The 25,541-nt window shown below is 45.7% G+C and overlaps 1 protein-coding gene across 1 annotated transcript in view; it reads left to right on the top strand.

Moving 5' to 3' along the window:
• Nucleotides 1-3,885: 3,885 nt before the first annotated feature.
• NMT1 (N-myristoyltransferase 1) overlaps nt 3,886-25,541 on the top strand; it is a 30,239-nt gene continuing 8,583 nt past the window's right edge. The window contains exons 1-6 of the mRNA XM_004285958.2: nt 3,886-4,039; nt 15,602-15,710; nt 18,175-18,319; nt 23,740-23,858; nt 24,420-24,511; nt 25,415-25,531. Coding sequence (XP_004286006.1) covers nt 3,909-4,039; nt 15,602-15,710; nt 18,175-18,319; nt 23,740-23,858; nt 24,420-24,511; nt 25,415-25,531 — 713 coding nt within the window. The 5' untranslated portion in view covers nt 3,886-3,908. The remainder of the gene's footprint in view (nt 4,040-15,601; nt 15,711-18,174; nt 18,320-23,739; nt 23,859-24,419; nt 24,512-25,414; nt 25,532-25,541) is intronic.

The following is a 25,541-nucleotide window of genomic DNA, read 5'->3' as shown; positions in this document are numbered from 1 at the left end:
CCTTTCCCTCTCCCTTAACTGTACTTCTGCTTTCCGCTTCCTTTAAGGTAGGAATCTTGTCTATCTTCACCACTAGTATCCTCAGTGCCTAGAACAGTGCCCATCATAGTAGGGATCCAATACACTGAAGGATGAAGTAATCCAACATCTTTCTCTGATCCCTCCAGTCCCTGAAACCTTTCTCCTTGATATCAACAGCACTGGGTGACATCACCCAATAAATAGGATTGCATCTCATGATCAAAGGGACCATTTGGTCCAAACACCTGTCTAGATCATCTCTACTACCTCTACTTGCACATGTCCAGAGTCAGCAAGCTCACTGTCTTTCGAGACACCTTCATGCTATCTTTGAAGTCCAGTCCTGGCAGTTAGAAAGTTTTTCCTTAGGTAATATCTCTCCTAATTCTAATCCATAGGGTCATTCTAAAACATTTCTAATTCCTATTCCATAGCGCCAGATCTTAATGGCCCAGTTCCCTTCCTGGACCAAACAACTTTCAGATAACCTCGATTTGTGGTTCTCCACCTTTTCCCTACTCCTGACACATCAGAGGGGTACTCAGACTCCCATCAGTAACCATGGCTGGCCATGGCAGTGATAGGAATAGGAAGATGCCTGCCTCTCCCCCAAGGTATAAAGCTCTTCCTGGGGTACATTGTTAGGAAACCCCTGCAAGATGATCCTGCTTTTCCCGGATTCTGCCTTACAGTACTGTGAGCTACTGATGTACAAGTTGGGGCTCTGTTTTCTAAGTAGGCATCCTTGTGGTCCAATCTGCCAACAGCAGATGCCTCTCTGCTCTGGGATGATCCGGGAAGAAAGGCTGAAGGGCTGCTGCAGGGGCTTCAACCCAAGAACCTCCTCTGAACTGAAGCTCCACCTTTGCAGTTTTTTTTTTTTTTTTTTGGCGGTACGCGGGTCTCTCACTGTTGTGGCCTCTCCCGTTGCGGAGCACAGGCTCCAGACGCACAGGCTCAGCAGCCATGGCTCACGGGCCTAGCTGCTCCGCGGCATGTGGGATCTTCCCGGACTGGGGCATGAACCCACGTCCCCTGCATCGGCAGGCGGACTCTCAACCACTGTGCCACCAGGGAAGCCCCCACCTTCGCAGTTTTGAGGTGTTGCCATCAAGGGCTTTTTTGGCTCAAACACATATCCTCTGTTATTCGGGATGGCAATAATAAACTTTGAGCTGGCTCTGGCTGCTTACACAATCTCACTTCATCCTGACAATGACCTGCATCTCAGTCACCCCTGTGTCCTTAGCATCTAGCGTAGTGGCTGGACTACAGAGTTGCATCAAGTTGTGTTTGGTGAACAACCTTATGAGTCCAATAGACATGACTCCTTTGACTCCTGGGTCTTTGACTCGCTTCTTAAAATTAAACTTACTTTCCATATGTTTATTTTAAATAAATATTAATATGCAATTAAATTTATACCATCCCTCACAAATATCATTAATATTTATCCTTTATTAAACAGCTTAAGAAAACTTTCCCAGCTGGGAGATAAAGTCCAAACTCTGAAGATAAGCCTGAAACTTAAGGCCTTCTGTAACCTGGCCCCTGATCACCTCTCCAGACATATGTCTCACCATATGTCTCACCATATGTTCCCCCCCTGGGAAAGGCAAAGGAGGAAGGCAATTTAGTTACTACACCAGACTTTGTGTTAAAACACCAGGTTCAAGTCCAAACTCATCCTAAGTAGCAGTGAAACTTTGGACAAATCATTGCACTTCTTGTTTTCTGACTGTAAAACAGGAATAAAACCAGCCCTGCTGGGGCTTCCCTGGTGGCGCAGTGGTTAAGAATCCACCTGCCAATGCAGGGGACGGGTTCGAGACCTGGTCCAGGAAGATCCCACATGCCGCGGAGCACCTAAGCCCGTGCGCCAAAACTACTGAGTCTGCACTCTAGAGCCCTTTTGGTCACAACAGTCACATTGCCTGCCTACCTCCCAGAAAGGCTCTCCACTGAGCAAAAACTGCTCAGTTTGCAGTGAAATACAATGCAGAGTGTCTTACTTAAGCTTCGAATTGCAAGAATGGCAGGGGCCACAGACACCAGCACCATCATCCTCTACAATCACTCTTCATCAGTCATGTTTCATTAGCCTTTGTTTAACCTCTACGAATCTGTGGGAAAAGAAAATATAGGGCTGGGAATTAGAATAACAGAAGTGGGTTCTGACCCAAGATCTGCAACTAGGTATCACTGTGATTTTTTTTTTTTTTGCAAGCACGATTTTCTTCAAGTCTCCTTCACAAAGTTGCATGAGCTATAATAGGTGAAACACTTAGAAAAGTTAAATCCATCTGACACATGTAAGGCTTTATTATTATCTCTGACCTCCTCCCTTTGCCTTCACTGCATATAAGGCATCGCAGCAGTCTTGGCCCTGGAGAGATGAGTGTGGGTAACAGCTCTCAGCCTGAGTGGGTGTCTTTGCCTCCCAAAGTTAAATATAAATGATTGGGGGCTATCTGCTGCTTTGGATCATATTTACTTCTGCTCTTGCCACTGATATAAAAACCAAAAGTTAACTATATTTAGCTGTTTTATTTGTTTTGTTTCCCTGAGTCAGATGGGAACTATTTCTTCCTACTCTATTCCTCTTCCCACGTTGAGAGTTTCCCAAAGGCAAAGATTATTTCCCTTTTTGGCCATTGGAGCTCTCTGATGATAAGAATTTGTCCTTCCCTCACCACCCACCATAACCCAACCTGAATGGGAAATCTCTAGAAATGCGACCCTTGTCTTTGGGCTTTGCTTCAAGAATCAGGTGCGATTATTCAGTCACAGGAGTGAGACCCAAGGGAGTGGACCACTCAGTCAAGGGTAAAAATAGCTTAAGATGTCAAAATTACCTTCTAATAACTGATTTCCTTGGGTAGATGTATCAGACAATGGGACTTTTGTGGTGGTGAAAAATTCAGAGGGCCTAAGACAGATCCATATTTGTACACTGATTTTGCCACTTATTAGCTAGTGATTGTGCAATTTACCTACCAATCTGGGCCACATTTCTTGTCTGTGAATAACGGGAACAGTGCCCACATTCTAGGCTTGTTGACAGGATTAAATGAGATGTACTAAATGCCTTACCACAGAGCCTGGCATGTAAGTGCTCATTAAGATTAATTGTGAAGGGTTGCTGCGGAGAATGAAAGGGACTGTGGGTGTGGAAGAGCTTCAGTATCTTCCGGCCAATTAAGCAGCAAGGCCTGACAGAGCAGTCAGATGTCCTTGCTGAGGATCACTGTTCCGCACATCACAATTCACCGCCTCTCAAGAGGCCTCGCGCTACCAACGACCAGGGGCTGCCCAGAGTCCCGAGTGAGGAAACGCGGCCAGGAGCCAACCTGGCTTCTTGCAGTAAGGGCTCTTCAAGAAGGCCCTATGCATTTGGGCTCCCAGTGGGGCACTGCCGCGGGCTTCAAGGCCTCTTACTTACCCGGGAATGGTAACAGTCCTTAACGGCAGCCAATAACGGCTCACCTGCGGCCCAGACACTAGCAAGGGCGGGATGAGATCAAACCTTGGATTTTGGAGCCCACGCCCCAAACCCTAGACCTGCATTGAACTACAATTCCCAGCATGCCACGCGGCCGCCCGGGTGGCGGAGCGTGGGCCTCGCCAACCTTGGGCCGTTCTTTCTTCCCGCGCGGCCGAACTCCCAGAACTTCCGGGTAGTGCTGTCTTCCCACCCACGACAGCCTCCCCTCTTGATTTCTGGGTATTGTAGTCCATCTTGTTCCGGTTTCCTGGGAATGACCTTCTCCTAGCTACGGATACCTTCGCCACAAAAACTACAAAACCCAGAGTGTCGCGCGAGTTCCCCTCGTCCAATAGGAACCCCCCATGTAGTGAGGCGCGGAGGCCGGCTCTCGCAACTCAAGATGGCGGACGAGAGTGATACAGCAGTGAAGCCGCCGGTACCTCCGCTGCCGCAGATGATGGAAGGGAACGGAAACGGCCATGAGCATTGCAGCGATTGCGAGAACGAGGAGGACAACAGCTACAACCGGGGGTAACAAGATCCTCGGAGTCCAATTCCCATCCAGTCCCCCACAACCTGGGTCTCTGGGGTGCGGGGAAGTCATCGGGAGCTTAGTGTATCCCCACCCCCACCTTCTTATTGGCTGAGACATTGGAATCCTGCCTGGCGATTCGTTGCTGTCTTTGTCATTTATCAGGGGTGGGTGGTTAGTATATTAAGACCCAGAGACATTCAATACTTTTATTATATAAAAGTTCTTCTGTGTAATGTTCCACTCGTGTGGCTCAGGCGCGTCCGAGGAAAAGAGCATGTTGGACGATGGTCTTCAGTGGCACAACACAGGTCAATCTAACAGTGCAGTTCAAAAGGAACGTTACTTATAAGGTGTGTGAACAACGTGATTAGCAGTAAACGAATAATAAAACGTTTCACTGCAGTTCACCTTCAATGAGGAAATTCATCAGGCTATACCAACCATAATTATGTTGTAAAATATCACTACTAGAGAATCCCAGGATATAAACTCACCTTATAAACCCTGCGTAATTACTGTATGATAATGTTTGGATGTATACCGTGTCTGTTGCTCCAAATAATCCATAAGTTTCCTGAACAGCACATAATTAGGTCTTCCAGTATCTTTGCTCTGTTAACTTTGCGAAGTAGACTGGCGCTTCTAGAAATTGAGTGATGGTGCTTCATTGGACAGTGTTTGGAAGTGGGTTTAATACTGCATCTCCTGTACTTGAGGGTCTTGCCTACTGGTAACTGTTCCTCGGGTAGAATAAATGCATCAGGCGTTTGAGTGTTGAGCTTTCAAATCAGTGTTCAGTCTTGCAAGCCACACCCTATGATTTCTCTTTCTCCATATTGTTAACAGTGGCTGGCGCTGACGCTTGCTCTCCCTGTCTATATTTACATATGTGTTTTCTAACGGAAAGTCATGAGAGACTGTTTTGGATGTATAACTTTGGCTGAGTCTTTGGTAGTCTGATTTTCATAGCCATCCTGTCATTTGCTGTATCGGTTGGTGGTAGTTCTGGAGGAAAAAGTAGAAGGTTGAGACCTTTGGATAAACTTTAAAGAGAAATTCTGCTACCTTAAGGCAGCGGGAGAAAAAGGATTATTTAAGTGGTTTATAAGTGGCTTGTGATGAAATCTTAGGTTAAAAGATCTAGCTTTATGTTCTTCAATCAGCTTTGAAAACCACAAGAAGAATGTAGGGGAAAAGGAAGCTTGTCAAATTTGGTTTTTATAGGACTGTGTTCTTTTGCACACAGATCTCATGTAATGAAAGCCTTGTTTGGAAGTGTGAGATTCCTGAGAAAGGAAGAGCTGAGAAAGAGGAAGTAGGAACAGGAAGGAGGGAAAGTGCAGCCCTTCTGAGTAGAGATTCCAGTCATGTGAGAGTTCTTGAATTTGAAATTCGTTTCAGAAGTGAAAGTATGGCTTCATCTTTGCTGTGTGTGTAGTTGCTTTTAGTTTTCAATGCTAAACGGTCACGTTAACCAGTGTCTGTAGCTCGTTAATTGGTTTATAGTCTATGAATCACTTTGCAAGACTGTTTGGCGGAAAGTTCTGTGTTTTATTTAAAGTACAACAAAGTGGTAACCTAAAAAAAAACCTTTGGAGGTGTGTTGTTGTTGTACATGGTTATGGTCTGGGTGAACAAATTCAGTTTTTTAGCAGCCCGAATCTAGATATCTGTATAAATAAGTTTGGAGGTGGCAGGTGAAAAACAGAGGACCCAGCCTGGAGGACAGGGTCTAGTTCTGACACTTAGAATCTGGGATGGAGTCAACATTTTTCCATCAGTTGTCAGAGGAGACAGTTTTGGGAAGAAGCTGTGTGGTATGATGGGAAAAGCATAGACTTTGGAATCATTCAACCTGAGTTCAAAGCCTGGTTCTGACACTTAATAGTCCTGTGACCTTGGGAAAGTTAGTTAGCCTCCAGTTGTAAAGATTAAATGACATAATATCTGAAGCAGCCTTCCCCTTTCCTTTTATTCTTCAAATCTTCCCTGTTCTCCTTCCCCCAGCTTGCCCCCCCCATCACATACTGTATTTTTTTTTGTAGCTTTTATCATGACAGTAGTTAAATAACATTCATGTCCAGTCCATGTCTTACCTACTGTGAGGTCTCAGAACAGGGATCCTGTCTTTGAGATGCCTGGCAGTTAGTGGGTGTTAATGAGTGTTTGCTGGATGAATGAATGACAAATGTTGAAGTTCGTAGCCCAGTGTTAGTGGAGCTTCATTTCTCCTCACTGAGGGGAAGGAAGGATGTCATATTTTCTTACATGTACACTTCCTTTTCGCAAATAAGTCTCGTAAGCCTTACTACAGTTTTTGTGAAATAATCCACAGATATCAAGGATCCTTCAATTTTTCATGGTAGTTTTCCACTGTTTTTTGGCTTCTTGAAATTTTTCTTGCCTTTACTTAATATTAGTTTAAATGTTTTCAAAAGTGATAAAAGAATTGAAGGGAAATATCTCCTTTTCATGCTAACAGTTCTAAAAGACAGTATGCAATAAAAGTTAATGATAGTTCAAACTAACCCTGGTTCTCTTGGGCCTTTCAGGATGGGCTCAGTGCTTCACACTAATGAAGTGAAATGCGTTCATGTACTGGAATAATAGGAAATACAGTTCTGCTAGTTCTTACATCCCTTCTTTGTGTAGAAGTTTAGTTCTTGATTTTTTTAGTCATGTGTTTCTTCCATAATTAAATATTTGGTGAGTATAAATTTCATGTATACATATAAGCATACATGTGCACATGTGTGCACATACAGTATATAGGTGTGTGTGTGTGTGTATGTATCTGCCTGCAGTTTTTCTATCTGCTATTTTTTTTTAAATCCACTCAACAGAGGAAAGAAAGAGGGGTAGCATTCCACCCCTCCCCCTCCCCAGTAACTTGCCTGGCATAAGTTACCGTGAGCAATTGAGTGGAGAGTCAGACTAAGATCATCTTTATGCTGTATCTCCCTGCAGGTCATGATTCACCTATGGGTTTAATTTGCTTGTTTGGTTTTTTCCCTTTTTAAAATTAAAAAAAAATTTTTTTTTTTTTATTGGAGTATAGTTGCTTTACAGTGTTGTGTTAGTTTCTGCTTCTTGTTTGTTTTTAGTGAGAAACTTATCACTAAAGGATAAATCTTATCAGCTGGCAGTAGATTTTAATTGTGCGATAACAAACAAGTAAAGTTTATCTGGGTGTTTTGGAAAGGGAAAACTTTTAGACTATTTTGTTTGTAGGATTCGTTCCTAGAATTTATTCTGCAGTGTCATCGATACCACTGAGATGCTGGGAAGCCATGGATCAAGAATGCTTTGATAAGGGATGTCTGTTTCCCATTCTGTTCTCTTACTCCATGGGGACAGGTTAATATGGGTTCTTAAAAGTTTTCTTCACTTCCTAATCATGAGATATTATCCTTTATGAAGAAACTTAAGAGAAAAGAAAGGTCTTTTTGAATGGAATTCCGTAAAGCTATCCTTACTTGCTTCTGTTTTATTCTTCAGATTCTCCAAGAGTGGCTCTTTCCACATTTATTTGACGGCTTATAGCTGTATCTGGCTCTTAGAAGAAGAAATCTTTTTAGTTCCTTTTTCTTAATTTCTCTCTTCAGCTTTTGGTTTTTCAAAACTAGATCAAAGCAGAAATGAAAAGAGAGACCTCATCACTGATATCAAATAAGTGTTCTAATTTTATTTCCCAATTAAGTGGCAATTAAAAAGAAACTAATCAAGAGCTGCTTCAGAGAGAAGGGACTGGAGAGCAGAAGAAATGAAAAGTAAATGAGAGCCTATTTCAGGGAGACTGCTGTTCATGGCAAACCAGTTTTGCTGATTTTTCACATTGTTTAATGTGCTCACTCTAAAATTTCCCAGCTTTACTAAGTCTGCCATTAACCCTTTCCCCGCAGAGTCCATAAGTTTTGGGACCATAAATTTAGTAACTTTAGGAGGATGCTGCTTTAGCTCTTCCTTTTAACCTTTTATCTGAAATCTCTGCCCTGCAAGCCTCTCTTCCAGTTCCCCAAGGACGGTGCTCTTGTGATTGTTGCATTTAAGGCACACAAACACTATGTTCTCTCTTGAGAGCACAAAACAAAACAAAACTAATATTCTTCAACAGGGTCGGTACTTGCTTCAGAATTTTTTCTACTGCTGCTTTCTTCGAGAGGGAGCTAAGGAGGGTTCACTGTTGTTAAGTGTTCAATAAATGTTCTCTGTTGCTAGCATTACTATGTGCTGGGCACTGTGCTAAGCCCTTTACATGGATTATCTCATGTAGACTTCACTTATAAAGACTGATTTAGCTTTTGTAATGAGGCTTGGGATTTGCAAATTCACCTCTCCCTTTGACACCCAGGAGGATCCATTCTGAACTTGCTGGATTTCTTTTCCCTCCTACATTGACTCCTTCCTCCTGACTCTGCAGCAGTGTGAGTCCTGTCTTTGGATGCATTCAATAACCCACGGACTTTCCCAAACTAGGGAGCCCGTTGGCGATGGAGGTGACTGGCCCCTTTAAACCGTCCTTGATAGACTGATATCTTTTTCAGAGTTCATTCCAGTGTGTGAAATGGCTGCCAGCATTGAGTCACTGCTCTGAAAATTACTGAAAATGGTCTCTGAACCGCATTTGACTTGACCTAGGAGTTGCCAGGTTACAGTCTAGCTCACCAAACCAACCCAGAGTATGTAGAATTTACATTTCTGTCTCATTCCCACTGTAAACTACTTAGTGTATCAGAGCTTTTGTGACCCGTAAAAACCAATTTTCCTTCATGACAGGAATTGGCTTGTGCACGCTCAACATTCTGGCTAACCATCCCCGGGAGGGCAGAGGGTGGCAGTAAAAGCAGTAATCCTTGCCACAAACTGCTGTTCTTTTCACAGGCCTCCTGGGTACCTTGATGGCAGTAGTAGAGTGTTTTCATTTTTACAGTAATTTAGGACTCACCAGCAGCTTTTTATAAGAATAACTGATTGGTGGGAGTTTGCAAAGTTTGGGGGATTGCATTAAGGGGTCCTGCAGTCTCAGCACGAGGACCGGCAGCTGATACAGATTCATGCCATGTAGTTTCTACCTGGGCCCACTTGTAAATGCCATTGCATTCACCTGGCTTTGGGCCTTCTGAATACTGTACCGATAGGATTGCTGGTAAATCATACCTCATGAATAAATTGATTTGCAGAAGGGGAGTTCCCTGGCGGTCCAGTGGTTCGGACTTGGTGCTTTCACTGCTGTGACCCCGGGTTCAGTCCCTGGTCCAGGAACTAAGATCCTGCAAGCCACTGGCATGGCCAAAAAAAAAAAAAAAAATTGATTTGCAGAAGGATTTCCTGATGTCTACAAGTAGAATCAAAAGGATGTTAGAGGCTAGGATTTATTAAGTTTCTCTGGAAATTTTGAATTTTAGCCTAAAAAGTTAACTTCCAGATTTTAGGGGTAGAAAACAGGTAACCAAAAGTCGTGAATTTTATTTTCTGAACTCTTTTTTTCTTTTGATCTCATAATCAAAAGTAAACCATGGGGCTTCCCTGGTGGCGCAGTGGTTGAGAGTCTGCCTGCCAATGCAGGGGACACGGGTTCGTGCCCCGATCCGGGAAGATCCCACATGCCGCGGAGCGGCTGGGCCCGTGAGCCATGGCCACTGAGCTTGCGCATCGGGACTCCGCAACAGGAGAGGCCACAACAGTGAGAGGCCCACGTACCACAAACAAACAAACAAAAAACTAAACCATGGTCTGTGTTTAAGACATTGGAACCGTTTGAAGTCGTTAAAGTGGAGCTTTTCTGTTTTAACTCTTATAGAAATAGAACAGGTCCTAAGGAGGGAGAAGACAATGAATAAGAAAGTTGATAATTTCATAAGAAATTTGATAATTTAAAATCTCAAACAGTGGCTCAAAAGAGCACAGCATCGCCACTGCTTTCATAGAATGTTAACACAGCTGTCCTATGGAAACATTGCTAAAGATGTTTTGCTGACCCTCTTTTGGGTTCTAGCTTTTCAGGGTTTTATTTTAGTCTATTATGCCTGGAAAGCATCAGTCAGGCACATATTTGTTGAACTGTCAACTGTGTGCTCAGCATAACTAGGGATGCTGTGGGAAACAGCTGTGAAAGATATGGTCCCTATACCAGGAAAATTTTTATCTCATTGGGAAGCCAGGCAGCAACACATTATATATATAAAGTATTAAATTGTGTGGGAGATCATAATCTTAAAACAGATAGACATCAATGAGAATGAGAACTGGAGGAGTCAGGGAGGCTTTCTGGATAAAACATGGCTCCCTCTCCTCACTGCCTTTACTGTCTGCTCCTCTGATATGCAAGAATTTGTTTTAGGGCTTTCGAAGGTTCTCAGATAAATTCTCACAGGGAATGAGACTTCAGTGTTTGGGGAGGAATGGGCCAAGTGGTTAGATTGGTGACTTGTCCCTGGGTACTAGTTGGTTAGTTGATGCCTCACGTCCCTGGGCCTTGGTTTCCTCTTCTGTAAACAACAGGTTAAGCCAGATGGCCCTGAGATTCCTTCCAGCTCTGGTGGTTTAGCTCCCAGGAAAACAACTTCTGTCCCTCAGCCACGCACCTTTGAGTGGATTTTGTTATCAGTAGGATTAAGAGGAAGCCTGTGTCATGGACCTGCGCTGCTGCTGTTATCTGGAGGTTGGCAGCTCGAGCTGCTCTCTGTCAGCTTGCCCTTCCCTCCCACCAGCACACACTCTGGTGCTGCATTCTATTTCTAGAAATAAGTACTGAAGTTCATTTTCCATCTCCTCCCCCAGCCCTGACTTTATTTTATTATTTATTTATTTACATTTTATTTTTGGCAGCGTTGCGTCTTCATCGCTGCACACAGGCTTTCTCTAGTTGCGGCGAGCGGGGCGCTGCTGTTCGTTGCGGTGCGCAGGCTTCTCATCGCGGTGGCTTCTCTTGTTGCAGAGCACGGGCCCTAGGCGTGCGGGCTTCAGTAGTTGTGGCACGCAGGCTCAGTAGTTGTGGCTCGCGGGCTCTAGAGCGCAGGCTCAGTAGTTGTGGCACACGGGCTTAGTTACTCTGCGGCATGTGGGATCTTCCTGGACCAGGGCTCGAACCCGTGTCCCTGCACTGGCAGGCAGATTCTTAACCACTCCGCCACCAGGGAAGTCCCCAGCCCTGACTTTATACCAGAGCATCCATAGGATTTCTTATATGTTTGAACTTAGAATATTTTGACCTTCATTTAAAAATGACATTTCTTGATTACTTTACTTCTCTGTTCCTGGTTTGTCATTCTGCTCATTCATCCCATATTCACTAGGTTGGTCGTTAGTGACTTGAGTTGATCAACTTTAGAATGTACATTTCAAAATTTTTATGTGAATTCCCATCTCCCTTTCCACTGCAGGCAACCCCTCCCCCCCCAAAAAGGGGGCAAGTTTCACTAATTCTCTGCTCATTATTTTGGAACCAAATGAACCAAAGTTAGACTTTGATTTGCTGTATTCCAAGGTTTTGGCCAGTCCCTTTGAAGTATGTTAAGGTGACTGGCAGGTTTAGAGAGATCTCTGAGAGATTTCTGTTTTAATTTGCGGAGTCCCAGCATGCCCAGGGATACTCACCCAGTGGGTATGGACTCCAGGTCCCTTTAAAAATGAAGCCAAATTCTTTTGAGAAGGACCAGCCTAGCTTCCATGGGGTCGTTTGGTTTGGTTCTTCCCAAATCCAGATTGAAGCCATCCTGTGAAATGGTATTGGCTTCCTAAAGACCTGCTCTCAAGGCCTCTGAGCTTGGTTTCTTATGGATAATTAACGGTATTATAATCACCTGGAGAGCTAACCCTACTGTGCTCCTTGGAAGTCTCTTCTCCGAGTCAGTTGTCTTCCTGTTTGGGTTGTTGACTGTCAAACCATGTTGAGCTCATAGTGTTCTCATGAATATGGCTCAATACCTGGTAGCTCAGTGACAGTGACTTTTTTTAAACTTTCCTTTGTTCTTCAGGTGTCTCCATATTCTTGATGTACAAATTGAGACAGGATCGTTGCTCAGTAGCTGCATGTGCAAATTCAAGCCAATCCAAGGAAAATGAAAGTAGCTCTTTGGTTTTAGTTTGGGTCTTGGAGTTTGCTGGGCACTTTTATTAATAATGCATAAAACAGAACAAGAGTTCTACCCAGGGTCTGTCCGCAAAAATGGGGTCCAGAAAGAGATGGCTACACGGAAGTGGCTCCACTGAATTGCAAGAGCAAAGGCAGGAAGGGAGTTTTTAGCGATTTTGCCTATTTGTGAAGATGTCTACAGTCGGAGGAAATAATTTCTTCTATTTTCCTTATGTGAAATTGTGTTTAGTAAGTGTTCAGTTAGTTAATATGCAGCAGTTCTTCACTTTAACCTTTTTGATTCTTTTTTCCATAAAAACAGTTCTTATGGTAATTCATATACAGGGACCAGATAATTCATTCCATAAGCTGAAATGAATAAGGACTTATAAATTGTATCAACAGTGGAATGCTGCTTTGTCTCCTACCATCAACCAGCTTTTTGTTTTTTTAAATTTATTTATTTTTGGCTGCTTTGGGTCTTCATTGCTGCGCACAGGCTTTCTCTGGTTGCGGTGAGTGGGGGCTACTCTTCGTTGTGGTGCGTGGGCTTCTCATTGCGGTGGCTTCTCTTGTTGTGGAGCACGGGCTCTAGGCATGCGGGCTTCAGTAGTTGCAGCACGCAGGCTCAGAAGTTGTGGCACACGGGCTTAGTTGCTCTGTGGCATGTGAGATCTTTCTAGACCAGGGATCGAACCCGTGTCCCCTGTATTGGTAGGTGGATTCTTAACCACTGAGCCACCATGGAAGTCCCCATCAACCAGCTTTTAAACCTTATAATGCTGCATACAATCCGGAGACTGAAGTGAGACTGTCTCTGGAATCAGAAAACCACACAGGCTTGTCATAGGCTGCGAACAGGCCTGTGCCTAATAACAAAATTGAGATAATAAGAGGAAAGCTTTATCTTCAGTCTGTAAATGGCTTTATGGTTCCTATTCTTTGCCATGGCCTTGGGGGTTTTGCTGAGCATCTGGTTTTAAGGTGTTTACCTTATTCCCCCTCTGAATGTTATCGGTCTTCCTTCCGTGTTATGCCTTGTGTGTCCCATTAATATGGTATCTAGGAGGTGCACTTGCATCTGGATGTCAGAACCTTACACTTCGACTAAAGTCAGGACCTTACTTGCTCTCCCTGGCTTTAGTCTTTCTGCAACAGGGGCCTGGTGAGAGGCCTGGCCCCACGGGTGCAGGCACAGTTATTCCCGAGCAGGGGAAGTAAGGATGGATGAGCTAGATGGGAACTGAATGTGATGGGCCGAGGGGAAAGCGGGGCTTGATACCTTCCAGAATAAGAAGCTGCTGTCACTGTAGGCTTTCAAGCGTGGGAGGGACTCATGGAAAGCCATTTTCACAGAGGTGAGTCCCACTGTTATGTAGCGTTTAGGAGGAGGCAGAGAAGTTGTGATGTCAGGGAGATCCAGGAAAGGCTGGAGATAACTTTAGTCCAAGTGCAAGGTTGTGAAGTCTGGATGCAAGCACTCCTAACCAGACTAGGACAAGAGAAATCTTAGGACATTCTGCAACGGGAAATAGCAGCACGCTACCTTCTCCCTATACAGTACCACGTGCTATGAGATGATAATTAATATTCATAATAACTCCAAGGCACTTTAAGACCATGAAGCCTTTCTGAATTATAAAATAAAGCTTAAATGATACTTACCATATGGTATGTAAAATGTATTTTATACTGTTTGAATTCTTTGAAAAATTGATTATCTAGACTGTACAGCTAAAATAAAACCCTGCACTTAGCTGATTCTGCAGATTAGGGTTCACTGTACCCTTGTGTTCGACTCCTAATTTAGACTTTTTAATGGAAGATTTCAAGGGAGGATGGCAGAGTAATAGTCCGGCATTACTCCCAGTCTGACAATGCCCAAATCAATTTAGACATGGCAAAAACCAACTACAACAGTAAATTAGGGGGCTTCCCTGGTGGCGCAGTGGTTAAGAATCTGCCTGCCAATGCAGGGGACACGGGTTCAAGCCCTGGTCCAGGAAGATCCCACATGCCGCAGAGCAACTAAGCCCGTGCGCCACAACTACTGAGCCTGTGCTCTAGAGCCCATGCGCCACAACTACTGAGCCTGCCCTCTAGAGCCTGTGAGCCACAACTACTGAAGCCCGTGCACCTAGAGCCCGTGCTCTGCAACAAGAGAAGCCACCGCAATGAGAAGCACGCGCACCTCAATGAAGAGTAGCCCCCACTCGCTGCAACTAGAGAAAGCCCACACGGAGCAATGGAGACCCAACACAGCCATAAATACATACATACATACATAAATCTATTAAAAAACCAGTAATTAGGAAAGCAGCCTGCAGCTGAACCTTAAAATTCATCAATAAAATGAAGGAAACCCAGAATCAAAACTATTATCCTAAAATCAACAGGAATTGGTAAAAAACATTTGGGAGCAAATGAATGGAAAATGTTAGCAAAACACAGTATAATATATGATTTGTGTCTCAAAAATATTGGGAGACAATACAGAAAACGATAATGAAAGCCTGTAGGAAACTGTTAAATGTGGCTAAGAAACTGTTTTTGCTGCCTTCATTGGGTGACTCATGCAGAGGGAAAGCAGCATGAGAAATCCCCATTACTGTGGTTCACAGGCACACACGTTTCATGTAAATCTCCTCTTAGCAGGGGTGGCTGGGTGTTCATTGTTGTTGTTTTCCCAAGATTCCTAGTGCCGTGTTTTGCTGGTGGTGATCACCCAGTCTGAGCCGGCTGGTGGTTGTTCTCAGTCCTACAGGCCTGATTTAGGCATTTCTCATGAGCGTTTGACTATTTGGACACAGATCACAGCAACATTAAACTACCTTTTTCCTTGTTGCTTCCTCCCTTTCCAGTACTGCTTTGTGCTTTAGGTCCAGATGGGGCAACTCAGAAAACCTAATGCGTCAGGAGGGTGGGAGCAGAAGTGAGGGAGAGTTTCCAGAAGACCACTTTGGGCTGTCATCCCTTTAAATTCCAGGCTCTAAGGCAGTGTTGGTGGTATGAATGCCCTGTTAACAATTATCATTTGCCTTTGCTACCAGCAACCTGGCAATCTAAAGAAAATAACCATTGGAATTCCCTGACTGTCCAGTGGTTGGGACTCCACGCTTTCACTGTTGTGGGCCCGGGTTTGATCCCTGCGGGGAACTAGGATCCCACAAGCCACGTGGCGCGGCCAAAAATGAAAGAAAATAAACCGCATAAAATAAAAGCAAGAACAGAAAAGGTCCTTTCAAACAAATAGGCCATCCTTTGCACATTGCTCCTTCCCTGGGCTCTGGTGGGAGTGGAGAGGAGAGCTGTGTCTGCGGGTGTCCTCCAAGTGCCCCTTCTGGGGCCTGGATTCTCTGGTCTGCTTCTGAAGCCAACAGGCTTGATTAAGGAGGGTCTGGCTCTACAGAAAGCTCTTTGTCAGTGTAGCTCAAAACAGATGATTTTTTAAAAACCCTGCATCAGTATTTACTTTGTCTTACAGTGGTTTGAGTCCAGCCAATGACACTGGAGCCAAAAAGAAGAAAAAGAAACAAAAAAAGAAGAAAGAGAAAGGCAGTGAGACAGATTCAGCCCAGGATCAGCCTGTGAAGGTAACAAGGAGGCTCTGTTTTCTGGTGACAGAGTAGCTTTTTCAGATGAGAGGGTGTTGGGGTAAATGTATAGGAACAGTGTGGATTGACAGTCCCCACTGGTATTACTTCGAGAGGGAGGAGTTGGATCCCTCTGCTGCCCTCTGCTGCCCTAGACCTAGGTGATGAAACTGCTGTCCTACCTTAAAAGGCACAGCACGTTAGACACTGACTCCCAAGCCTGGTGCCCCCTCAGAATTTATAGGTGCGTACCTGCATGGGGTGTTGTGCCGCGTGCCACAGAGCGATTCCCTTGTGACCGCCCCTGTGGCCTAGAGCAGTGGTTCTCGGCCTTTTCTGTCTTCAGTCCCCACCACTATGAGAATGAAAGGCCTGTTCCTATTAAGGCGGACCTTTATATATTGCAAGCATTCTGTTGATGCTATAGTTATTGTAATGAGAACTGAGACTCCCACAGAGCCCGTTTCTGAGTTCCATAGTTGAGAACCATTGGCCTAGAGCTTACCTCTGAGACTGACACACCGACACAAAACCCAGAAGTATGGGTAAGGATTGTTTTGTTTCTTAAATAAAGCCACATTAAAAAAAGAAAACCTTTTATTTCAGGTAAGTGCTGTCCTTCAAAGTAGGCCCTGGAGGAAGCTCGAAACATATCCGTAATTCTTTCAGAATTGCCTCAGTTTACAGGCCTCACGAGAAATCCAGTCTCATTATCCCAGTGCACCCGCCCCTTGCTTCTTGCCTCCAAAGTCATACTCCAACTTGAATCTCCTACCTTATTGAGATATGGCTTCAAGTCATTTTTTTGATATTTTCAATACCAAACCCACTGTGAAAAAAAAAATACTACCGTTATTGACCACCATGCTGGCCAGCTAGGTTCTTGCCAGGCACGTGGTTTAAATTAACCCCAACCTTCAATTTCTCTACAGGGTAGGTGGGGGTCTTCCCATTTTAAAGACGAGAGGAGGTGGTTTACCCAGGTCCTTCAGTCAGGAAGCCTAGCCCAAGCCCATGCTTTGGCTTTAGGGATTCTTGTTTGTTTCTTTGTTTGTCTGGGGGGTGGGTGTTTGGATGACTCCAGGGGGGTTTGAACTGAAACCTTTATCAAAATGGTTCACTTTGAGATTAGAAAATCTCAACAAAACACCATTTATATAGCCGTTCTGTTTTTCTCTTTATGAGAGTGTTGGAATACATAGTAAAGAAATTAGGAAAAAACACAGCAAGAGGAAGAAAATGAAAATCATTTCCAGTTCTACCTCCCAGGAATAAGCAATGTAAATATATTGGTTTATATTCTCTCTTTCCTTCACAATTTAGATGAAAAAAAGATGTAGGAAAGTAGAAGTATTAGAAGTTATGGGTATTTGTATAATCTTAAGCTGGACATAAGATCCAGAAGCCATAAAAGAAAAAGTGACAAATTTCAAACTTCTCTGTAAAAGTCAAGAGGTAAACAACAAGCTGGGCAAATACTTGCAATACATGAATCAGTAAATTTAAGAGAATGAAATGAGTAGGCCATTCACAAAGAAAAAAATAAAGGTTTTTATATGAAAAGATGGTTAACTTTGAAATGAAAATTAAAGCAACATTTTTTTCCCCTAGATTGGCAGAGATTAAGATTTGGTAAATCTGATGATGAGGGTCTGGAGAAACACACTCCCATACACTGCTCACTGGGTTGATTGATATTCTCTTTTTAGAGAGTAAGTTGACAATATATGTAATCTCAAACGTGCATCTCCTTTTACCCAGCAAGCCTCCTTTCTTAAACTTTATCCTGTAGAAATACGTATTCAGTGAGCAAAAATAGATGTAGAAGAAAGTTCATTGCAGCATTTTCTGTAAACCTGAAGACCCAAATCACCAAAATGCCATTGGTAGGAGGTTGGCCAGATATATTGTAGTCTGTGCACGCAGGGGACTCAGTTGTTGGAATGGGCAGGTCCATGTGACTGCGTGGAATGGTCTCTAAGACATAGTGTTTAAAGAAGAACAGTCAGTAAAATAATACTGTATGATCCAATTTGAGTCTTTGAAAATTGTGTGTGTGTTTGGAACTTGCATGCAAAAAAGTCTGAAATTATATTTGCCTCTTCTCACCCTACCTCCCAAATTTAAGACTGTTGATGACAAGGATTATATTTGAGGGATGGGACTGTTGGGTTTTTTATCTTCTGTGTGTTTTTACATTTCTGCATTGTTTGAAATTTTACGCTAAGCCACGTTTTGCCGTCAACCACCGTAAGACTAAGAAGAGGAGAAACCCTGTAGGAAGCACCTCCCTATCATACTGCTCATCATCAACCACTCCTTCTCCACTTGTACTTCAACAGCTGATCTCTCAGGAACCACACCGCTTCTTTGAGTTGTACCCCCTTAACTCTTGGACTTGAATGAATCAAAAGTGTTTATTAATATAATGGGCCTTTTCTCTCCCCAACTTTGTCTTGTTCAGATGAACTCTTTGCCAGCAGAGAGGATCCAGGAAATACAGAAGGCCATTGAACTCTTTTCAGTAGGTCAGGGACCTGCAAAAACCATGGAGGAGGCTAGCAAACGAAGCTACCAGTTCTGGGACACGCAGCCCGTCCCCAAACTGGGTATGTATTTGCTTTCTTCCCCAGGCGAAGGCAAAGGCAAAGGCAAGGGCAGGGGCGAGGGATGTGCCTCAGCCGTGCTGAGGGTTCTATGCTGGATTTGTGAGGGAGGACGAGAGTTCTGTTGTTCCTTGGTGGTTGTTTTTAGAGGATAGTCTTTACAGTGCAGTTCAGAAAAGGCTGTTGTCCAGGGACCTTATCATTTCACAGTAACACATATTGAGAACAAATAATGGTCCTTGTAGTGCATCATCATCCAGTATAAATCTACAAAGAAAAACAGGGTGTTGGCACATGGTGAGTGGGGATGTGCGCTCATGGACCTGTCTTCCCACGTAGATTTTATGGAGAGACTTGTTTATCTGGGCAGTGTTTAATCTGGAGTGGGCCAGTCCCCAGCCTCTTCCCCTTGTCTCTCAGACAGTGCGTGCTTCATAGATGCGAAATAATTTGACATTTTGCTTCACAGTGATAGTTTAATTCCACCTGGAATACCATATGCAGGTTTGGTCGGCACCTCTTTGAAAAGCTATGATGAACTCTCAAAGGAGTGGGGCAGGCAGAAAATAAAAGGATTCTGGAAGAGACTGGTCATAGCAGAGTTAGAGATGCCTGCTGAGACTGAGCCACAGCTCACCTTGACGGCTGACTTCAGAGGGTGTTACTGACAGAACGTTTTTGCAGTGGGTTGCATCATGCCCCTAGACCCATTGATAGCCCAGTTCCTGTTTTCTATGTGACTGGGAAAGTAGGTATGTTGAGAAAAACGTGTGTTAACAACAAACATGAGTGACCTTCAGGCTGTCCATGTTACTGCTACCCTCCAGTGACACAGTGAGATTTGACGGTGTGTTTGGTGGGGAAGAGCGGGGTGAGGGCAGAATGAAAGCCTGGTGAGGGGAGAGGGGCAGCTGTGCCCAAGGAGAGTCGTCTGCTCCAGAGTGTGCCCCTCCAGCCAGCAGGATGGACATTGCTTAAGAGCTTGTAGAAATGCAGAATCTCAAGCCCCAGACCTGCAGAATCAGAACGTGCAGGGGATTTGTGTCCACTCTGCAAGTTTGAGAAGCTCTGCTCTGGAGCAGATGCAGTTTGTAGACAGCTTAGTCCCAATCCAGAAGCAAGCTGAGACGTGCCCCCCAGAGGGTGCAAAGCAAGGCAGTGCCTGGATGGTTGTGAGTCGTGAATCAGCAGCAGGCACTGTTCTAGAACCCTGCCCTCACCCATCCACCAGGTCTGTTGAGCTGTCCCGGTCAGCCAGGTCCCAGGCCACTGGCTAAGCCCTCCAGCAAGGCTTTGGGTCACAGCAATACTATTCTTAGGGTATTACAGGTAACGGGCCCCGGCGACCACTCCCCCACGAAGCAGCAGGAAGAATCGAGAGCCACACGCTCCACCTCTGAGTGAATTGCACGAAGAGGCAGCCGGGGTGGGGGGCTGCTGTGCACCTTGGCTGTTTTCAGATGGGGTCTTGGTTTGGTTTTATTTTTCATTAAGAATTTGCAAATGGGTGACTTTGCTCCATTCTTCATAGACATGGAACCTGGTGAAGAGGCCAATTGGGATTAATGGGCTTCTCTTCTGCTTTAGCTCATTTACTCGTTGATGTTTGCCTCAGTTTCTCCACCTGTATGTAGACAGTACTCCCGTTTTGTTCTCAGAAGGCTCGTGACAAAGCCACACTATTGCTCACAGGGACCTAGATGGCCTCGGGAAGGTGGAAGGAGGCTGTTTTGTTTCTTCTCGATGTGCCTTCTGGGCAGTGCGTGGTGTGGGGCTCTGGGGAAGAGTGATCACTCCAAGCTTCTGGCCAGTCTGCCTTTCAGGTCCGCGGTCAGTCAGGTCCAAATAAAGAATTCCTTTGTGTCTGTGAGTCAGCACATAGAAAGTACCACATTATAGGCATCAGTTGGTCCACGTGGCTGAGGTGTCACCCCAGTTCTGCTTCTGACTGTCCTTAGGGTAGAGTGATTTACAGCTTCTTGCTTTAATTTTTTCCACTTAACTGGGGGCTAATAATTGTGAGACTCAAGCATATCAAGTGTACTATGTTTGCAGCACTCCCCAACTTGTGGTGAGAGTTAGATTGCATTTCACTCAAAAGACTTAGAATTCTTTAGGAGTTTAAAATCATCTGGGACTTCCCTGTGGAAGTGGCGCAGTGGTTAAGAATCCTCCTGCCAATGCAGGGAACACGGGTTCAAGCCCTGGTCCGGGAAGATCCCACATGCCGCGGAGCAGCTAAGCCCGTGTGCCACAACTACTGAGCCTGTGCTCCAGAGCTCATGAGCCACAACTACTGAGCCCGCGTGCCACAGCTACTGAAGCCTGCGTGCCTAGAGCCCATGCTCCGCAGCAAAAGAAGCCACTGCAATGAGAAGCCTGCGCACTGCAACGAAGAGTAGCCCCTGCTCTCTGCAACTGGAGAATGCCTGCACGTAGCAACGAAGACCCAACGCAGCCACAAATAAATAAATAAATGTATTTTTTTTAAAAAAATCATCCTAAGTTCACCATTGAAAGGCCTGTAAACAGCCAGTGTCTTCAGCTGTATAACAATTCTTTGTGCTCCCAGATCAACTTTTGATCTCCCTTTTCAGACCATGTCCTTCTCCTTTTTCAGTCACCCCTTTTCCTGCGCTAGTGGGGGGGGTGAGGAATCCTTTTACTTTGCCTGACCTTAGTGGGGTGGAATTGACTCTGCCTCGCCAGCTATGTCTCGCAGATGGCACACAGCCTTGAGATAACCTGTGAGAGCTGGTTTGTCAACACGTAGATGAAGACTTACCAATTGAATATTGTATAAAAGTTCACTCAGTAATGTCACTTGACGAGCACTTATTGAGTGCTCTTTGTAAAATTCAAATCTCAGGATGTCACTCCTCCCTCCCCTCCCCCTTAAAGACCCGTTTGGGATGTCCCACAGCCTTGAGGATGAAGTCCAGCCTCGGTCGCAGGGTCCTCCACGATCGGTCCCCGCTCTCCTCTTCAGCCTCCTCTCCTAGTTTCCTTCCTTCCCCCCACTTCCTCTCCAGGCCTTGACTGTGCTGTTCCCTCAGTGTACCCACCCTCCCTGCCCCACCCAGTCCACTCCTGCCTAATTCCTAATTATCCTTGAGATCACATCTTTAGATATTTCTTCTGAGAGGTCTTTCCTGACCCCTCCCCCTCCTACCATACTTCATTGTCGTGGACTCTCATTATACTGAGTGACAGGTGCCTGCTTGCTTGTCTCTTTGGTACCCATGATGATGAGGACCTACGTCCATTTCATTCGCCAGCTCCTGCCCCAGAGCTGGAGCATTCTAGGATTCTGTGAACACATGGTGAAGGCGCAAATGGAAATGCTTGGTGCATGCAGGACCTAGTAACCAGCCTAAATGAAATGATTTGGCCTTGAGACTATTGTCATGTAGTGGCAAAGACCACCAGTGTTTTGTCCATGAAATCATTTAGGGGAAAAAAATTGATAAAAAAGTTCTAAGTTTAAAAATGTCTTTTGGGAAAAAAAAAAATGTCTTTTGGAGGGCTTCCCTGGTGGTGCAGTGGTTAAGAATCCGCCTGCCCATGCAGGGGACATGGGTTCGAACCCTGGTCCAGGGAGATCCCACGTGCCACAAAGCAACCTAAGCCTGTGCGCCACAGCTGCTGAGCTTGTGCTGTAGATCCCACGAGCCACAACTGCTGAGCCTGCGTGCCACAACTACTGAAGCCCGCGCACCTAAAGCCTGTGCTCTGCAACAAGAGAAGCCACTGCAACGAGAAGCCCACGCACTGCAACGAAGAGTAGCCCCTGCTCGCCGCAACTAGAGAAAGCTCGTGTGCAGTAATGAAGACCCAACACTACCATAGATAGATAAGTGAAAACGTCTTTTGCATAAGTTCAAAACAAGATAGGGAAAATTGATTAGCACCTAGACTAGAGTAGAAATCCTTGGTACTTTCCAAGGGTCCAGCCCTTGGCTTGGTAGGCTCAAAAAGTTATACGTGGCAGGGAATTGAAAGTGGATTGACATATTAAACCAATTCACAAGGGCTGCTTTATGAATTAATCAAAAGGCCAATTTCTAAACCAGGGAAAAAATGTATATAACCGCTCTCCCAAGGAAATGTATTTGGGAGCAGCTTATAAGTAAGAGTTAGCTGGATTCTTCCCTGCTGTGTCCCCATTGTTGCCTGTACTTTGCAATTTGTGACCCTTAGCACGTTGGTAATGACTCATTTCTTGAATATTTCCCCAGAAGATGGTGTATCTTGTGAGGCCAGGGACCTTGTCTTTTCCCAGCTCTGTCCTGGTACGCCATGTCTGACTGGTGTTCAGTAAATGTGCCGGGCGAGAGTTAGATGGTCAGTCCTGATGGTGTTGTGCTCAGCTCACGGCTGGATGCAGCCGTTTCCACTACACCTGCCCCACAGATCCATCACTGGGAGGGTCCACAGCTTCCTGTTACGCGTTAGAATGGTGTGTTTGGGCCAGGAGTCCGAATGTCAGTAAAAGCATGAACTGAGTGCCTAGAATGTACAGAGCCTTGTGCTGGGAGCCGTGTACTGAGTGGTCCCCTGAAAAGACTGTTTTCAAAATGTACTAAACATTTCATTCTTCTAAGTTGTGAACATGAATGAGCTCTGAATTGTAGAATCTGCCAGGGCCAAATAATTCCAGGGGCCAAAGTTAAGTGGCTGATTTGTCTGAGTTTATCAGATAGGTCTGATTTGGCAGGGGTTGGGAATCAGGGCTGTGTCTTCTCAGTACCCCCCCTCACTTCTTATGTACTCCACAGGGGAAGGGTGTCTGTCCCGGGTGGAGATGTCCCATCGGAGGGTAACTTCCCAGCAGCGTGGTGTAGACTCAGTGATTCAGCCTGAAGGTGCTCACAGGGCTCTGTAAACACCGAGGGCCTGAGCTGGCAGCAGCAGTTAACTGGCCCACGTTGTTCAAAGCCAAGGCTGGCGGGGCCCATAGTGAGCCTGGCGCCTGGACGCCATTGTCTAGCTCAGGAATAGGCCCAGTACGTTGTTGTTGCTGTTGACACAAAAGCGGCCTTGTTGCAACTCCTTACAAATCCATCCAGGTCGATGGGCCTGGGCCAGGGCCATGACAGCACTCTACACCAACCAGGAGGCAGGGAGCCAAACTAGTCAAGATAAATGTTTGTCATTCAGGAACCAAAGGGAGATTTAAAAGAATGTCCAAGAAACCAACCACCTTGGATCCCGCTGATTGTTCTTAAGCTTGGCCATGAATTGGCCCTCAGCTAGGGGCCAAGGGCAACTGGAGAGATGGTCTGCAGTTGCCAGGAACAGAGTGTCCTTGAGATGGAGGGCTCCTAGGGATAGGAGGAATTTGCTGAGGTCAGTCTTTGAGCTGAGCCCCTTCCTTCCCTAGGAGGCCGAGGGTGAGGCTTATGGCTGTGCTCTTCTTCCAGGGGAAGTCGTGAACACACATGGTCCCGTGGAACCTGACAAAGACAGCATCCGCCAGGAGCCCTACACGCTGCCCCAGGACTTCGCCTGGGATGCCTTGGACCTGGGGGACCGTGGTGTGGTGAGTAGGCCTGGGTGGGCCAGGAGTGTGGACCGGCTGCCTCTTTCACGAACAGGCCTGCAGTCACATCGAGACGGCTTCTACTCAGGCCTTCCTCAAGGGCTGTCTTAAGAGCTGAGCCAAGCAGGTCTGAGCAGAGCCCCCATCTGTTGCCCCTGGGGCCTGCCCACGACTCCACATAAATAGCTCTTGGCTTCTCTGGCAGGTTGAGAGTTAACCCCTGCCACTCCCCGAGGCAGATACCTCTTCTTCATGCTTTCATTTTTCTTGTTCATCCATTTATTCAGTCCCTTGTCTTAACGATGGAGTGGTTGGTTAGTTGGATGACATTCTTGGTCTGCCCCTTCATGTACTTAAGTCTGCCACTCTACCCTTGGTGGCTCAGTTTCCTATTAAGCACTAGGGTGCTTGTTCCAGGAGTCCCTGCCATGAAAAGGATTTGGGAGATGAAACATAATTTTTGGTAGTTTGCCTTGTCCTGAAAGGCTTGGAGCCCCAGGGTACTGGAGTTCGTCCCCACCCCTGGCAGAATACCTCTAAGGCAGCTCCTCCTCTCTGCAGCTGAAAGAACTCTACACCCTCCTGAATGAGAATTATGTGGAAGATGATGACAACATGTTCCGATTTGATTATTCTCCCGAATTTCTTTTGTGGTGAGTTGTAAGGGCTTTCTTATTAAGGCTCCAGAGCCAGGCATAGAGCAGAACGACGACAGGGCACCAGATTTTTCATCCCTGCTAAGAGCCATCCTTTTAATGACAAATTAGTATGCGATTTTTGAGTTTCTGCATCTGAAGGAGACTTGCTTCTCGTGGAGCTTAGAATCAAAACCTTATTTAAGACAGAATGACTGGGTGAGAGATTCCTTTATGGAATTGGTACCCAGAAGAAAAGATCGTCTATTGTATAGTGACTTTATGTAAGAAGGGAGGGGGGGATGAGACCTGCTAAGATTTAAAAGAAAAGAGGTCGTTTTCTATCCATTTCCTGAGCATGCTCAGTTGTATGAAAATGACCTCGCCTGGCTGGGCCACCCACCCTCCCGGGCCTCGTTTAATATCCGGGAAGGTAGAGGCATGAGGCCAGCACGGTGGGGGCCTGCCTGAAATGGGAGGGAAAGGAAGACTGGCCAAGCGGAAAGAGAGGAGGTGATGGTGCTTTGGGGAGGTGGAGCCCAGAGCTCCAGAGGCTCCACAGCCAGCTCCCGACCATGGGACCCACTGGACTCAAAGCCAGGGAGGCCGGTGCTCCGGCTCGGGCTGTCAGAGTAAGTGAGCACAAAGAAACCGGATCAGGATGAAATCTTCACTGTGACAGCCCTGGGTTGGATGAGCAAGTAGGCCAAGTGGACTGAGCAGAAAGAAAGAGCTGTGGCTCGATCCCATTGGTGTCCAGGAGGGTTTGGCCCTAAAGAGAATTAGGAGAATTGAGCTGTTCACCCCCACTCAGGGAGGTGGTAGCACGAGCTTAGAACCAGACTCGGCGGCGGAGCCCAGACAGTCCCCCAAGGCCGCTGGCGAGCAGCACCACGGCTACAGCCCCCGTCTCTCCTCTAGGGCTCTCCGGCCGCCTGGCTGGCTCCCCCAGTGGCACTGTGGGGTTCGAGTGGTCTCGAGTCGGAAACTGGTTGGGTTCATCAGCGCCATCCCGGCAAACATCCATATCTATGACACGTAAGCACCA

This window comes from Orcinus orca, chromosome 19 (genome assembly GCF_937001465.1).
Source record: "Orcinus orca chromosome 19, mOrcOrc1.1, whole genome shotgun sequence".
Classification (NCBI taxonomy): Eukaryota; Metazoa; Chordata; class Mammalia; order Artiodactyla; family Delphinidae; genus Orcinus; species Orcinus orca.
The sequence above is the reverse complement of the archived record's forward strand: the minus strand, read 5'-3'. Positions and strand labels throughout refer to the sequence as shown.